General features: G+C 42.5%; 1 protein-coding gene across 1 annotated transcript in view; it reads right to left on the reverse strand.

The window, feature by feature from the left end:
- Positions 1 to 15,062, reverse strand: part of pdlim4 (PDZ and LIM domain 4) — a 45,450-nt gene extending 30,388 nt beyond the window's left edge. Inside the window, exons 1-2 of the mRNA XM_070983625.1 lie at positions 14,622 to 15,062; positions 5,182 to 5,333 (exon numbers count right to left, since the gene is read on the reverse strand). Coding sequence (XP_070839726.1) covers positions 5,182 to 5,333; positions 14,622 to 14,714 — 245 coding nt within the window. The 5' untranslated portion in view covers positions 14,715 to 15,062. The remainder of the gene's footprint in view (positions 1 to 5,181; positions 5,334 to 14,621) is intronic.
- Positions 15,063 to 17,263: the final 2,201 nt, after the last annotated feature.

Here is a 17,263-nt window from a genome sequence, read left to right on the forward strand (position 1 = left end):
ACACAACTGAACACCTGTGACAGATTTGCTTTAGACTGAAGCTGTTCGGGATGCTTTATGTCGCCCAACACCTTACGAAGATACTTTACTCTGGTCTTTCCTTTAATGTGTCACCCATCTGAATTTTTATTCATCAACAGCTATGCTAGCAGCTCTGTGAGGCTGTGCTTAGCCACAGCTGGTGCTTCCAGGTAAATGCTAACGTCAGCGAGCTAACATGCTCACAATGAGAGGTTTGTCAGTTTTGCAGTTACTTGGTCATAAACCAAAGTATTAGACAATCTTATTCAACCTCATGGTGGCGCTACAGCAAAAAATCCCCAGTCACCATCATCATCTGGAAATCATATATATCTGTCCAAAATTTGTTGTAAATACACCTGATAATTGTCGATATGTTTCAGTGTGGCCAGTAAGTCGTGCCACCAGCATGAATAAAAACTTATGATTGGGAATCTTTTGGAGAAACAGCTTATAGACTAAAACAGAAAAATATCATATCGAACTCGAAGAGTATGTCTTGTATTGGCCTTCACGTCAGTTCACAGAATGTAATGCAGCTACTGCAAGAAGTGTTTTGATGAAGTGCATGACATAAAACTCCTTACTGTGGGCAGTTCAGACAAATCTTCCTGAGGTTGTTGAAAAGATACTTTGGAAAATGTAAGAAATCCCCATTTGTAGTAAAAGTAGACAAGACAAAGCACTTAATCATGTCAAAAATAAATTCTGGGTAGCTCAGATTAATGACATCTAAAAATATACGAGAGATTGAAAATATCCTTTGGTGATGGAAAAAAAATATACACAAACAGCTGTCGGCCCAATTTTCATGAAGCCTCTTTATTTCTTATTCAGCTTTCATGAGCTTCCCGGGGCACCTTACCAGAAACCCCCAGATGCAGAGCGCTCTTAAAGTGCTCCAGAAGAGGAATTATGAAAAATGGGGGCTATGAAAGTAATAAATGTGGAGGCATTACAAAGAAACATTCCTCTGTTACACAGGACCTCAAGCTCAGATGCATCCAGTGTACTGTAATTGTGGTTCGCAGTAGACGTGTAGACTCATATATTTGTCCATCGGCAGCAACACAAAATTACAGGTCTCCTGTTTCTCCCGCTCTGACTTTGTGACTGTTTGGAGTATTTTATGGCATAGTCTTTTAATGAGGGCGGAGAGCTGTTGTCCTCTAAAATATTATTTTCTAGTGAGTCAGCATGGGTTCTTTGAGTCACTCCCATTTCTTTTTTGACTGCAGAATCAAATGCTGCACTTAAATAATCCGCAGTTATTCCTGCAGCCCACAACTGAGGAGTCTTTCCAATAAACCCCAAATCCCACATTTCACATCACCAAATGTTCATCTTTTACATATGAACATGACATGCTCTGTGGTTGGTGAATGAGGTCCAAGCCCTGTGTTATTAATTATCTTGACAATGGGGATGTCATGTACACATGTTAAAGAAGAGTAATGAGTGCGGCTGCTTTTTCACAGCTCAGAGAACTTTTTCCCCAGTTTTTAAAATGTTGAAAGCTGCCCAACACTTGCTTTGTATTGTATTTTACTGTGTTCATAAGTTCATTAGTGGCGGCCAAAACTGTGACCTCTTATCCTGCTGATGTGGGCGGTTTTATGTTGTTTTTCTGCTCAGTCATAGTGACTGTTGCTGTTTATTAATACGACTTCCTGTGCAGCTCTTTTCCTGAGAAAAAGCCACCTCACAGTAGGTGTTCAGGACACAGAATGCAAAGCTTTAATCACATATAGGTTGAAAAGAGCTGCTTTGAAAAAGAAGTGCATGAGATGTGACCCCTAACCAGCCTTGTTTTATATTTCATTGGGGAGAATGCAGGAAAAAAGTCAATTCATCTACTTTTTCCACAACATCCTGCAGGAATATTCAAAGATATTTCAAAACTTGTGGTGCCGTACGTCTTTAATCTCAGGGAGAGAAGCTCAGCTCGGAGCTGCACTGCTTTGTCTGTCTAATTGAATTTCCAGCAATGCACCCAGCAGAAAAAGCTGGCTGTAAAACAGAGCTGGAGGCAGAGACGAACCCATGTGGATTTCTCACTTGGTCTCTCTGATTCGCTGCTCCTCTCCTCTTTGTCTTCCTCTTCACACCATTCTTATCTCTTTTTTTTTTATCATACTTCCCACTTAACACTTTCTTTGTAAACTTTTCTTTTTGTAAAAGTGCCTTTTTCTTCAGCTTCAACCCTTGTTGCTCAATCTTCCCTCCCCTTCACCAGCAGATCATTTCAGCTCTGCGCTCTGGAGCCAAAGGTGCATGCCTGTCTCAGACATGCCGTACCCTCCTCCTGTCCAGCAGCAGGGCAGCTCAGACCGTAATTATTCCACCAATATACTGCGGAAAGGTCACATACCAGCAGTGAGCCTTGTTCTGCCTCTGCTGTATCTTGTCAGTTCAAATTGGAAATTTAGAAGGACTGTTGAACAGCATGAGTATGTCTGGTGGATACTTGTGGTTGTAATTTAACGGAATCATTTTTAACTAAATAAGGTAGCTGAAAGAGCTTAATGAGCATCAATATCTATGCTGACATCAAGGAAAAGTCACTCAGTGATCCAGTCATATGCATTCTGCCTTCATGGCATTACAGTTGAATGAAAGTTGCTGATTTGATTTGATTTGATTTTGACCGGAAAAAAAAAAGCTTTTCGGGATTAAAACATCAAGAGTGAGGTATTCAAGCAGGAACACTTTGTCAATCCACGAAGTGATTTTAACCTCTTCAACCCCACCCATTACATGTCATGTTGACATGCATTGCTCTAACCCCCTGAAATTATGGTCTAGATCCAAGGGTTTCCAAAGACACCAAATATGTCCGCCTAAAACTACATGGAAAATGTGTGAAAAATGATGCACAACAAATCTGCAATTTTCCACTTGAGTCTAACCAGAAAAAATGGATCTCAGACTAGAATGTGACAGCCAGAATAAATGTGATAGAGCTCCAGTGAAGTGGGAAAACACGCAGCTAAAGAATCCATGTGAAGCAAAACATCAGCTAATGGAATCACTGTGAAGAGCTCCTACTTCTTATCACACTACATTATTTCTTACGCTCTCGAATGTGTCTGACGGGGGAAGTTGAAGCCGAATTTGGGCACATCAGGGTGCAAGTGGTTGAGTGTGGGAGTGCCCTCGCAGTGCTCCTGCAGCTGTAGAGGTGCTGTCCCAGTCTTTGCGCTGAATACTACTTTCTGTATCCTTAAATAAATTTACTATCCCTATGTGGACAAACCACTTAACGCTGAGTCGCTCAGTTTGATATATGGATGGATGGTTTCTACTACATGCTGGAGGGGGTGGGGGGGTGGGGGGGGGGCCGTTGCATGCTTGAGTGCATACTATAAAACACAAATACAGCGCACGGAGAGAAAAAGGCTTTTTTCTCGATTTGGAGTTCTTGAACGTGAGAGTCTTTGCTTATCTGACGGCTCTGATTACACCAGGAGAGATTCTTATTTCTGCTGCATCTGCAAGTAAACTTCATGCTCCAAACAGGAGAGACTGTGTTGCCCTAAAAGGAGAGAGCTGAAGCACCAGTTGGCAGATGTCACTTGCAACCGAGGCTGAAACCACACAGTGTTCTTCATCTGAGAGGACAGGATTCAAAGGTTGCCAGATTCTCTTTGCACTTTCCAGTGCTCTGGCAACCCAAAGTAACCATCTAATAGAAATGTGGGAAGCAACTGACATTTCAGTTTTTCCTTGGTTATCCCCCCTCTCCCACTCCTCCTCGATGTCATTAACTGTTTAGACGGATGATTTCCGCTCAGCTATGTTGACAGAAACGCACTGCTCCTGTCCTCCGCCGAAGGCCAAATCATCCATCCTCCTATACGAGGTCTGAAAGTGATGCTGAAGAGCGCAGGCTAATTTTCCACGTCACATACTGCTTAAAGGCACAATATCGACCTGTGAAGTCCATTTCTAAAGGTCACCGTCTGACTCACTGTATGCACAAGCCTCATTGATTTTGACGGCGCTCTATAGGAGCAGAGAGACGGTCATTTAAGCTGTCGTAAACCTGTCATCTTTCTCTATGACCCGACTGTGCCAAGCAGAGCAAACCCACCAGAAACAGAAACAATATGTTCCTGGACGACAGGCAGTAAATGACCTGAGCCATAAAAAATCAGTCAAGTTCCTCAACTCAATTCACTTAATGAGGCCAGGAGCAAAAACCATGAGCAGCGTCTGCTCAGGGTCAGAGCAGTGACGACTAAATAGAAAGTTATTAATGTTCAGCATTTCCTGATTTTCAATTATTCTGTCATAATTCCCATCAGTCATCCTCTGTGGAAAATGAACATGCCAGACATACGCTGAAGAATCAGGCAACATTAATCGTAAGTCTGTAAGCAATTACAGTAAACACACACTAAACTACACTCTAATGATGGAGTTAACTACATAAATCCTGCAAGGTTGTAATGTCTCATATGTGTTAGGTTTTGAGTATAAACACATGCAGTACATGTGTATTTGGGCTTTGTCCTGTATATGAGCATGTTTGTGTGTGTGTGTCCAAAAGCCCTTGTACTAAACAACAAAAAAAGCTGTTGGTCAGTGCCTTCCAAACATCCCATATGATCATAACAAAAATTTTCTGTATGATCTTTTTCTGATCTGCCGCCTCTGCGGTTTGGGTTGGAAAGAGCTCTCCACCGATTTAGCACTGCACTCCTACAACATGTCAGTTAGAAAGAAGAATCAAAACTCATGCTGCAGGGAGTTCTTTGAGAAAACCCAACATTACCAGCAATGCAAATCCTGTGCAGACAGTTCAGTGGGAGATTCGGGTGGGTTATGCCTGTAGCAGCTAAAGTAGCTGCTAGCCTCAAGCAGATGTGAGGAACAGGCTTCAGAGGTCTGGAAAGCTCATTTCTTTTTGACCTCCAGAGTTTTTTCTTTTTCAAACATGCAGTTTCAGCCCTAACTGACTCGAGTGACGTCACTTGAGGCAGTTTATCAGATTTCCTGATCTCTCCAGAGTGCACTGGCCCTCCTCCGTGAGCAGGTCCGTGGTGCTATATCATCATTATGCTAACAAGACCACAAGAGGTGGACCGTAAGGACAATCTGAGCATAGTGTAGGTGATTCCAAAAGTCGTTTTCCTGGTAAGCCTCGTGTTTCCATACCTGCTGATGTTGAGTGTGAGCTGCTGAGTGCAGTTTTTGATCCTGTTCTGGGCCTCCATGTGAGTCATGAGCTCTGTGCTGTCGCCGTTGATGGCCAGGATGGTGTCGCCTGGACACAGGTCACCTTGGGCCGCCTTGCTGCCTGGTGTTACCTGAAGATAACATTCAGACACACACAGAGGCAAGAAAAGAAAAAAAAGGGCTGTTATAAGTGGTGTCAAACCGCCAGTGAAGAAGAAAGACAAAAAGAATAGAAGAAAAAGAGTATTAGTGTGGGAGTGGCAAACCGGAGGCCAAATTCAACAAAAGCAGCTCTCTTTTGATTTATGAAATATTGCCTTGGGCAGCACTCTAAGTTTACATTTTCAAAAGCCAGCAACAACGACACTGGGAAGTGAGAGGCCACTTTTTGGAGGAGGTGAAAAGAACTGGAACACTTTTATACGCCTGGCCTTTTGAAATTCAGTAAAAAACAGACAGCGTGCAACTTTATGATCACTAAGCAATTGCATCAGACTAAACCTTCATGAATGATTTCAGGTCCAGGAGTAAGCTACTTTCACCAGAGTCTGCATATGAAGCTTGAACCTTAGCAACAGTCTCTGTGTAATGTTTGATTCATTTATAAACATCTGCTCAATATGTCCTTGTAGCTTTTTCTGATTTGCCACTTGGACCGTTTTGATCCAGGCATGTCCACATCACTTTAACTTTGTCTTTTAGCCGCTGGACAGTGAGCAGGTTCCCCTCTGGATCCAGAAACATGCGGGTCTGTGGACATTTGAGCCCCACCGGGAGGCCGAGGGGTGAGGAGAGGAGGAGGGCGGGTGTCCCAGTGTGTACGTTTCACCTTCACAGACACACTAAGCAACATATGATAACAATTTTCCATTATTACACACACATACAATGTCCCTGCTATTTCCAGGCCTGCCTCTGCCCGGTCGTATGGTTTTGGGTGCCATAAATAAAAAGAAACTACCAATCAAATCCTCCATCATCAAACCAAGACATCCACAGTAAAACAGTCAGTGTCATATGGCAGCAAGCTGCAAAGGAAAATACTCTTTACTAGCACTGAAACAGAAATGTAATGAAATGCGAACAATTGTCATCGTGTCTCCGGTCTTCTTTGTGCGCGCCATGCACTGTCAGGCTATGACACGTATGAGGATTAGTTTGACTGTCTTTTTCCGACCATTAAATGTGAGGAGATCTTCAGCAGCTGGGTACAATAGTCGCAATGTTTTTGGAGGAATTTGTCGTTTTCATATTGCTCTGAGTTGGATTTGCTTCTCTCAGCTGCAGACGGAAATAGCCTTGGGAGAAGTTTACATATCTAACTTTTGTTAAAACTTTTCTAAACAGAAGCATGAGCAGTTATAGCAACTGGTTGAAAGGACAAAGAAAAGAGAACCAGCTGCCAGGGCTGCAACATTATTTTCGTCGATGATGACTGTGCTGATTATTCTCTTGATTAATTATTGTATTTGAATATAACAAAATATGTAAAATGGTGAAAAATGTTGCACAGAAGGTAAGAAAAGCATCAAATTGTCAAATTTGAGAGGGTGAAACTAAAAATGTTTGGCATTTTTGCTGCAAAAAATCAGCAGATTACTCTTGTGGACTGATTATTTCATCTACTGGCTGACAGCAACACCAAATACCAAGTAAACAAATAAAGAAAAAATGAGAGTAATCTGCTTTATTGACGAATCTGAAGCAGGTGGGGGTTCAGATTCCAGCACTTGGCAACACGTCTGAGAGCTGAAAGGCTAAAATGACTGTCAGTATCCATGACCACACAGATAGCAGAAGATTTAGGGTGATTTCCTGTTAACGAACCCTTTGCATGTCGCGTCGGTGATTAATCTTTCTGTCTGAGTTTTTAAAGAGGATCTTTGAGCTACAACCTCCTGCGACGGCTCTTATCTTGACAGCTGCGCATTAAGGTGTAGCTGGGTTTGGAACGGTGAAGCCTCACTAACAGATATTAGCGATCTAATCCGAGCTAACACGTTTGTTGAAAAGTCTGGACTAAAGAAGAGAACCCAGAGACAGAGAGAGAGGAGCAGCTTCTGCACGAGGAGAAGCCTCGCGAGCAGGGAGGAGCGTTTTAAGAGCAAAGGCACACAAGTTCACGCTCCATGAAGCACTAATAGCTGAGTCGTGTGGTTCAGATGTGGAATTCCTAATTTACAGCCTCTGACCGCTCCAGTGTTCCTGACTCAGTTCCGGTAAACTGAGAGGTCAGAGGCATTGTGGGAAATGTGTGTAAATGTGTGTGTGTGAGTCACTTTTTTTGGCTTTTTGCCTTTATTTGATGGTGCAGCTGAAGAGAGACAGGAAAGAGGGGGAGACAAACAGCAAAGGGCTCCAGGTTGGAATCGAACCCGGGTCGCTGCAGGAAGGACCGAACCACAGACACAATGTTTTAATGGACTGAAGTTCATACACACACACACACACACAAACACACAATCACAGAGTGAACTATGCAGACTCATTCAGTTCCTGGAGACCCTAACCAGAACAAGAACCACTACTTACCTAACTTTAACCCTAACCTTTACCCAGACTCAGGTCTTCACTCTAAGATTATGGGGTCCAGCATTTTGGTCCCTACAAAGTTGGTGGACCCCACAGCGTGAGCGGGCCTCTGGTCACACACACATACACATACACACACACACACACACACACACACATACACACACAGCGGTACGCCCAGCTGCTGAGGTCGTCTCTAGAGGACAAACATTCCCGTCTGTAAGGAAACGTAAGGACGGTGTGGAGTTCGGTGGTTCAGACATAATCACACTCTGCTATATTTACACTGCAGTGTGCTGTAGTGTGATGTCATGACTCAAATCTATGGAGCTTTAAGATGAATGTAATTTTGCAGTTAAGTGTTTACTCTATGGCCTGGACGAGTGGCTTTTAAGACCAAACCAACATTTCTTTTTTTATCTTTGCTCTATTTTTGTCTTCGTACTCACATGAAACCACTGTTGGTAACGAACGCTAAGTGATCCGCTTCTGCTGCCTTCAATTGTTGGCCAAAATAAGACTAAATGCAGCAAATGTGACTAATAAAAAGCGTTATCAAGGCTGAGGCAGAGGATGTAACTAAAGTCAATCACTGTAGGAGGGAAGAAAACGATAATAAATTCAATAAAACTTTCCAACTTTGGCAGAAATAGTAACACGTGATATGAATTCAGTCCCACTTTCACCCAGTAAACCTACTTTCACGTCCAGCAGACATTTGTTAAAAACCGCATGGTTTTTTTTTGTTTCTCTGTCCAAAAAGAATAAATTAGATATTAGGTTATAGCTTCTTATATCCTGTATAGCTACTAACAGCTATTAAGACATCAGATAATCACTGTCACATTCAGCAGTATACAGTAACTTAGCATGTTTTTTTGATAAAGGTCACGCACTGTAAGACGTGACTGTGATGGTGACGGAGCAGAAAGCGACTTCACTGCTTGTTGGGAAATCTAAACAGTCATATTATTTCCATAAGAGGCTGCTCCCGCGAACAGTGACATAGTTAATTGTTAGCAGAGAGAGCGGTTAGCAAATGACAGCCTCATGTCACACAGTCCTCATGTGGCACGCTGAGGCCCGACGAACGTGTGGTTTCGCTGTGGGCACTTTGTGTTTTTCAGCGCGTTTGAGAGTGAAACAGAGCAAAGTAAAGGATGAATGTGCGTGTCAGTGTTTGTCTAAGTGCATGTATGTGTGCTGGGCCGAAAGCTGCAGCGGCGGTTTCACTTGACTGTGACGTCAGCCTCAGGGCAAAGTTTTCTGCCGCGTCATCATTGGTTGCCTCTCTCAGCCATAAAATTAAAACTGGCTTTCTTGGTTTGTGACCTTGAGGATTTTTTTCCTTCAGTGTTGTGTAAAGCACACATACGATCATGGAGGACTGTCTAAACCAGCTTCTGTTCTGCATTGAGCTTATAAAAAGTTCCCAGGAAGTTCACAGGAAAATAATCTGCTCAAAATTCATCCAAATCACTTATTTTACACAAACTTCCTGCAGTTATTGTGTTCACTATTTGCGTTAATTGTGCAGTTTGTCGCTTGTTCTTTACTGTTTTTGTTGTGCATTGAATGGAATAGGAAATATTCATAAAACGTAATTTTATCATGGGTTGTCAGTGTAGTTATTGACAGAAAAGAGGTCCCTTAAGGGAAAAGTTTAGGAACCTCTCTTCTTCAGTGTAGTAAGGAGCTGACTCACAGTGAAATACAGCCATTAAAAACGTCAAAAAGCTACAGCTACTAGTAAAATTGGCATCTAGATGCCTTTAAACCAGCGAATCACCAAATGACCACTTCCTGGTTGGTTATTTATAAGCTTTATGCAAGAAGAATCTGTCACTGTCAAATGTTTTCCTCATGCCTGAATTCCACAGAGACGCTCTCTGCTGGGTGGGAGCGCTCAGCAACAGAGAGAATTATTCCTGGCAACGTGTCAGACGCCTTTGTTTGCTTGCTGGACCTGCGATAGGAGCCATGGTTATGACCTTCGTGACGGAAAGCCGTTACATAGCCTGGGGTGTGAGGTTCTGACTGGAGTGTGATTATCACGCTGAAACAAAGAGGCTAAGTCTGCCAAGACCAATAAGCAAAACTGCAGCCGATGATGAAATATGTGAGGTTTAATGAGAGCACGAGGAAATGGGAGTCACGTGAAATGAACTGCAGTCTGTAATGCATCTGTGGATGTCAAGGATGAGTAATCGCATTACTCATCAATATTAGTCATCAAAAAGTGTGTATCCATCCCTTTAAAAGTGATTCGTAGTCACATTAGTAATAGTTCTGACTGATGCAGCTTTCCACAAACAGTTCCCCACATGACATGCTTCGGCTTGTTGTGCATGTTTATAAGAGCATCACGAGAATCACATTTTAGATATTTCGCAGCAAATACAGTGAAACAATGACAACATGAGAGCTTACAAGGAGAAGCACATGACTGAAAACTCACTTCATGCCATGAGAGAAGATGTGCAGGGTGCTTTTTGGTGACAAAAGACCAGCAATCTGCTCATCAATCACGGAGAGACACTTTCATAAATCAGATAAACCACATGAGCAGGAAAAGCTCAGCAGCAACCCAAGGACTCGCATTGTTCTCCCACCCTTCTGTGGCAGGAACTCCACAGCTTCAATGACAACAGGAAATCATTTGAGAGCAACATCTTTTGCTCAGTTTGTTGTGGCGATGCAGCTCGTAGCATCTGTGATTCTACCCTGGAGAAAGCTGAGAGGTACAGGGGACTCACTTCATTGGATGTTCCAAACAGGTGTTTTTGGAGCATTTCACAACTTTCCCTGTCAAGTTAATGAGGTAAAACACTAAATATATTGTCTTTGTATTGTTTTAAATTGAGTCTACAGCAGATGACAGGAAGAGACCAGCTCCAGTCCTCTGGTAACTTTATTAGTTAGCATTAGTATTAGTATTAGTGTGCCTCAGGTTAGATTTTGATCCCATTCAGACAGAAACAAAAGAAGCCATATAGAGAAAATGGTGAAGTAATGTAAGCCAAGTGCTGAATGTACAATGAGGTACAGATGGGGTAATAAACTGTTTCTACATTAATCATTATGAAGAATAAGTTTTAAATAAGTTCTGCTGCATTGATTATGTTTTTGTGGTGGGCTGTGACTTGAATTCATGCATACAGAAATGCAGAACTGAAGCAATTTGTCAAACTGCATCTATTTAGACAAACAATGAATTGTTAAAGTCACTTTTCAAGTAAAAAAGCCAAACATTACCTCGCTCCAGATTGTAAATTGTGAGGACTTGCTTCTGTTCTTTGTCTTACATGATAATAAAGTGAATATATTTGATTTAGGACTGCTGGAAGGAAGTGAAAACAAGCAATTTGAAGCCATCAAATTTGTGCTTTGGGAAATTTCTTGCATTTCACAGACCCACCAATAAATCAATCAATCAATAATGACAATTTTTTCTTGAAGCCATTTGAATTTGCCACCAGTGCTTTATCATGCATTTAAAAATACATTAGAGACATTAGAGTTGCTGCTCTTCCTTGTTTTGTGTCATTATAAACTTTGGGTTTTGGACTGTAGCTTGGACAAAACAAGCCATGGAAAGCTCTTCTTGGGTTTTGGGAAATTATGATGGACTTTAATTGCTTTTCTTGCATACTTCAGAAACTAAATGATTAGTCAAACTTCAAGAAGGCGGCCTGTGCAAAACAAACTAAATGTTCTAACAACAATCATCTGAAAGCTGCACGCACCATTAGCCATCATGCATCAACAAGTCAGAGCACACGTCAGGATGCACTGCATAAAGGTGTCAGAGGGGAAGCTGCACAGTGGCTCTGCACACTGCTCAGGTCATTATTCACCCAACACTCAGTTGTGAATTCCTGTCCAGAGGACGACTGTTTGCCAGTTGGCAGGACTGACAAGCGTCCTGCGTCACCTTCCGCCTGCACGTCAGGCTGACAGCGATTTACTGAAGGGTTTATACCACAGCTGCCATATTTAACATATCCTCTCTAAATGCTTCTCCAGCTACATCAGGGATTTTATTAGGTTTTGGTTTCTCTGCCACACTCATGCACACGACGCCATTTGACAACCTACACGCACACTATCAGGGCAAATGTTTCCAGACTCAAGCAGACACGCCATTAACTGGCTGGAGTCCTAATGGCCTGGCGGGGGACTAATGGGCTTATCCCGGGACATTATCACCTTCAGCAAAAAGAAAAAAGAAAAAAAAAACAGCTGCTGCCATCAGAACTTTTTTTCTGGTATTTACAACTTTCACTGTCTCCAAGAGCAGGTGGTTCATGGTATCCACCTTTATGCAGAAAGACATGGAGGAAGAGGGGAGGAGATCTGCCAATCATGCAGGACAGAGGCATGAATGGAGGGATTGCATAAATACTCAAAGACCATGAGTTCCAGCACAGGCTATTTATGCAGAGCCAGCAGACAGTGTTACACCATTCAGGGAGTTCTGGCTTGGATGAGGTTTACATGATACTAAAAAGCCCCCAAAAGAGGCATTCTGGTTACTGTAAGACATAAACTATCCTCTCTGTCTCTGCCTCCATGTATCTCCTTCCATGTCACCATTCAACACATGGTAATTGCCGCCTTGGGCATACACTGTACAGCAAGAATGCAGCAAGCATGTGATAAATTGCTAGTTTAGGAGATACTCCAGTGTATCAGCAGCGATGAATCACATCATGCCTCAAACTGAACATGCAACCAACTCCCATGAGCTGAGACGACAGGATTTCTTTCCACTGTTTCATCACTTCTCCTCAAAGTTGATTCTGATTTGCTCACTCACGTAAACCTGCACATTCTACACCAGGATAAAACAATTATCGCACCAATAAAGCACATTTTGCGTTGTCAGCGGATGTTTCTCAGCTTCTGACGTCAGTTTACCAGAGCTGCTCTGCAACGGCTGGCAGAAAGCAGAAAAAAGTCTTCAAGAGGCAGTGTAATACTGGGTCTTACTGCCAAGAGACTGTGTATTTATGCCTCTGACATTACATATTTTGCTAAATATGCTTGCATCTCACCAGCTGCTTCCTTCTCTAATTTTCAAGCCAAGATTGAGGAATTAGTCGAAACTACCCTGTTCACTCTCGCAGGCAGCGAGTCCATGGGAGCGCTGGTTTTTATTGCCATCTCTGCTATGCACTGTAACTGTCTATGAAGTGCAACCTGTAATTAATTTCACTGATGCCACCACCGATGAGCTACACAATGTTCAGAATGCAAAAGACTTCCCAGTGCATGCCACAGTTTTCACCTTGGCAGTCGTGCAAGTATGCACCGATGGAACTGGCAAAAACTGTTAAATCACTGATATTGAAACCTGCTGTACAAATTATTAAAGAACTTAGGAAGGTATGCATCACGAAACCGGAGATGCCCTGAAGCTGCAACATTTTGACTTTAAATGCAGCTGCAATAGGCTGCACTGTTGATTTTTCCTTTTTCCAAATGAATTCTGGTCAAGGACGTGGTGGAAACTCTACGCACGTACACTCAAATATGAAGATCAAGCATGAAGTGAGAGCTCTGACCACGGAAAGCTGGATCTATCAGTGATTGTTGAGTCTCTACCTAAAGAAGACATTCAGGTATGACAAGTGTTGAGTTTACCGATGCCATGTTTGATTTCTGGATTTCCAAAGTTGCAAAATTCAGCTGCCTTTCACTGTGATTTGGAAAAGCTTCCAAGTGAGCAAGTGAGTCTTTAATGTAGAAACCACAACAGACGTGCAGCTGTCAGGACTCTGCGCTCACTGTGAGTCAAAGTATGCCTCACGGTTGCATCACAACTCCTCCTAGGGATACAAAACAGAGAGCACTCCAGGTGACCTTCGGGGGTTCGTCTGCTTCTCTCAAAGTCGTTAATCGCCCGCCATAAATCTAAAAATTACACCTCCAGTTTGAAGTGCTAGGACCCTGTAGTTAAAGGGTCGGTTTGGGGCTGGTGATACAGCTGAGCACAACACCTGGAATCCCTCAGCAGCACCAATGAGCTCTGATGAAAAACAAATGTCAGCACCCCCCCTTCCCTCCCCTCCTCCTGCAGGCCCTGCAGCAGGACCGGCCTGTGTTTACCCTGGCCAGGATGAACTGTTGGCTACTGCCAGATCCACTGCCAGCACTGACTCTTGACCCATATCCAGGGTCAAAAAAGTTCACCAAGTTTTGAGAATACTACTACCACTACTGTTACTACTAGTGACTACTACCAGCAGTAACATTAACTGTGATTAAATAATACAGCAGTCATGAGCTTAATTTCCTTCATCGGTTTAAAAGGACAACCTGGGGTCACTCACAGACACACGGTCATAATTTGGAAAAAACAACTAAATTAAATCATTATACACGTAGTTATTTCAAAAGACAAATTCAGAGAACTGTGTGGCATCTTTGAGGAGGCATTAATACAGCTTTAATCAAATTATCAAACAAATATCACCACATTGTGTTTTCTTCTCGCTTCTGTTGAAAGCTTACAGTTTAACTGATGGTCGGCCAATTGCAGTGACTCACTCAATTGTCCTGGCAACTTCAGCTGCCAGGAATTAGACGGCACCGTCTGTCAGCTTTTAGAGTAAAGCCCCTATTCACACACACATAATTACTGCTGTAGACCTTAGCGACCACTTATTCAAGATTAATTAATTGGGCAGCTTGACTCAGTCACCCTCCCTACATCCCGTGCGCCCACCAATTACTGTCATTGTGTATTACTGGAATTGTTAAAGACATTGAAATGGTTGTAATGAGGATGACTATCACAGTAATGTTGAAAAACAGCTTGCCAAGCTGCACTTTGCGCGCGGCGCAATGAATGGATACAGACACGCAGCCGAGTCACAACCTACCCTGGAGACGGTTAACGGCGTGCTGAAATCCCGTCCTCCCACCAGACGAAAACCCCAAGGAGAGGGTCCCTTTAGTGTCACGGTCTGGGGCATGTTTGGCAAGAAAAAAAAAAGACTGCGAGAGGGAAACAGACAGATGACAGGCGGGCAGAGCCGGGAGCGTCCGCGGTTCCTCGATGCGTAAAAGTCGCAGGAGTCCTGTGCCCAGCTGCTAGGCAACGCTGTCCCGTCTGAGAAAACTTTGCTCCCCTCTTGATTCAACTTTAAATAACGAGGCCGCCTCTGACGTGGGTCCTGCCCGCCCTCGGCCGGTCTGAGTGGGAGGGGACGGAGCTGCACGGGGGGAAACCCGCAGGGCTCCGACGGGACAACTGTGAGGGAGACGAGTGGCAGCGCTGGAGGAGGTGTTCAGATCCTTCACTGCAGTTTAAGTACGAATGCGACACTGCAGGAAATGTGACAAGTAAAAGGCATGCAAGGGAAATGTTCCTAGAAGAAGACAAGTGTAATCAGATAAATGTACTCAGAGTGGTGGGAAGTAACTAAGTGCCTTTATTCAAATACTGTACTGTAGTACAATAATCCCATTTTACTTCACTAACTGTACTTTTACACCACAACATTTGGAAATATTCCACTTTCTTCTCCACTACATGTATTTTAAACCTTTGCTTAGTGACTTTACAGATTCAGATTATTAATACGATCAATAAATGATGATGTGTTACTTTAGACTATGATCCAAAATGCATCAATAATTACAATCCATTAATATTCTGTCATTCAGTACTTTTAAGTATATTTTGTTGCTAATACTTTTGTATTTTGATTTGAATAGAGGACTTTTGCTTGTGACAGAGTATTTCTACACAGTATTGCCACTTTTATTTAAGCAAAAGATCTGAGTACTTCTTCCAAGACTAATTACTCAATGCAGAAAAATGTCCCCCTTTTTGTGAATGTTTGTCATTTATTCCGATTAATCTGTTAACTATCTTCTTCACTGATCAGTTGATAGTTTGGTTTGTGAAAATTCAGAAGTGACACATCATCACAGTTACCCAAAGCCCAAAGTGACACCTTCATAATGTTTTGCCCAACCTCAAAATTATTCAAATTTAATTCAAATGACTAAAATTATTCAAATGAAAAGTAGAAAAGAACTTCACATTTGAGAAACTGGAACCATGAAATATTTTTGCATGAAAGATTATCTTGTCACATACTGTCAGATATTTTTAGAGGTGTAAAAAGTACAAAATTTCCTGATGAAATGTAGCAGAGTACAAGTATGAAGTGGCCTGAAAATCAGCTTATTGTTCAGCCCTGTTGGTATAAATAGGGTGAACTGTATTCATCATATATCCCATTGTCAGCTGATTAGATGGGTGGTCTTTGTATTTCTATATCAGCAAACTTTAAGCAGCACCACAAACATTTAGATTTAGTTGCTTGTTAATCTGTGCGTTAACAGGTGAAACTGATAGGTGTATATGTACTGTATACCATCATTATTGAAATTCTCTCATGAAGAAGTATCCACAGCAAAAATAGACTAGGATTAAACAACCAGTGCCAGCAGCTCCGTAAGGGCACATAGACACAGCAGTGCTTGGAGCTAAATGCTAACGTCAGTATCCTTATATGCTGTCAGTATCAGTGCTAACACACTGATCTTGCAGGTATAACGTTAACCATGTTCACTTTCTTAGAGTGTTAGCATGCTAATATTTGCACATCTGAGGTTGAATGGAATGCTATTAATTATGCAGATATTTGCTCATGAACCAAAGTATTTGTCAAGTTAATCTGATGATTGTGCTGAATGAAAAGTCTGGATGACCAGAGTTGTTCCAGTTCATCTTGTGGAGGACATGAATATCTGTACAAAATTTCATGGCAGTCAGTCCAACAGTTGTCGAGACATTTCACCATTAAAACAAAAAAAGAAAGAAAATTGAGTGACATTGCCCTCCGGCGAGCCACACTGCTAGCATGACTAAAAAGAAATGAAAGCATAAAAGGGGGCTCATAGAGTTCACTGGCCTCTCGGGATTATAGGGTAATCTGGACATGCAGTTAAAAGTAAGATCAGTCAATAACTCACTGTTGAGGCTCTCTGTAAGACCTGAGCATCATCCTCACCAGCGAAGATGTTGTTCTGTAATTTGGATGCCTCACTGGCAGAAAAAAAACTCCCATTTACCAGTGGATTTCCTCTGTGCCCCACTCTTTTCATTCCCCCAGCCAATGACACAGTGAGTCACTGAGCTCGAATTCAGTTTTTCTCCTGCCGAGTGAATGATCTCATAGACATTCCTGGGAATTTGTGTTTCAGACAACTGCAGGCGTGTGGGGCTCTGTCTGAGGGTCTGAGTCAGTTTGAGTCAGACACTAACCTATCCCAGTCACTGCGTAAAAACAGTGGCACTGATGTCAAAACCAGTTGGATCTCAGCATCAGGTGTCGTCGTCCGTGCATCATCCGAGTCCTGCATAAACTTTGCACAACGAGCTGCTGTGACACAACATTGAGGAAAGAGATGAGCATGATGAAAGCTGTCCAACTGCTTTGAAAGAAAACAAAACAAGAGATTAATTCAGTATCACAAACCTCATGTCAGGGCCTTGGAGTGAGGCAAA

This window comes from Chaetodon trifascialis, chromosome 16 (assembly GCF_039877785.1).
Source record: "Chaetodon trifascialis isolate fChaTrf1 chromosome 16, fChaTrf1.hap1, whole genome shotgun sequence".
Taxonomy (NCBI): Eukaryota; Metazoa; Chordata; class Actinopteri; order Chaetodontiformes; family Chaetodontidae; genus Chaetodon; species Chaetodon trifascialis.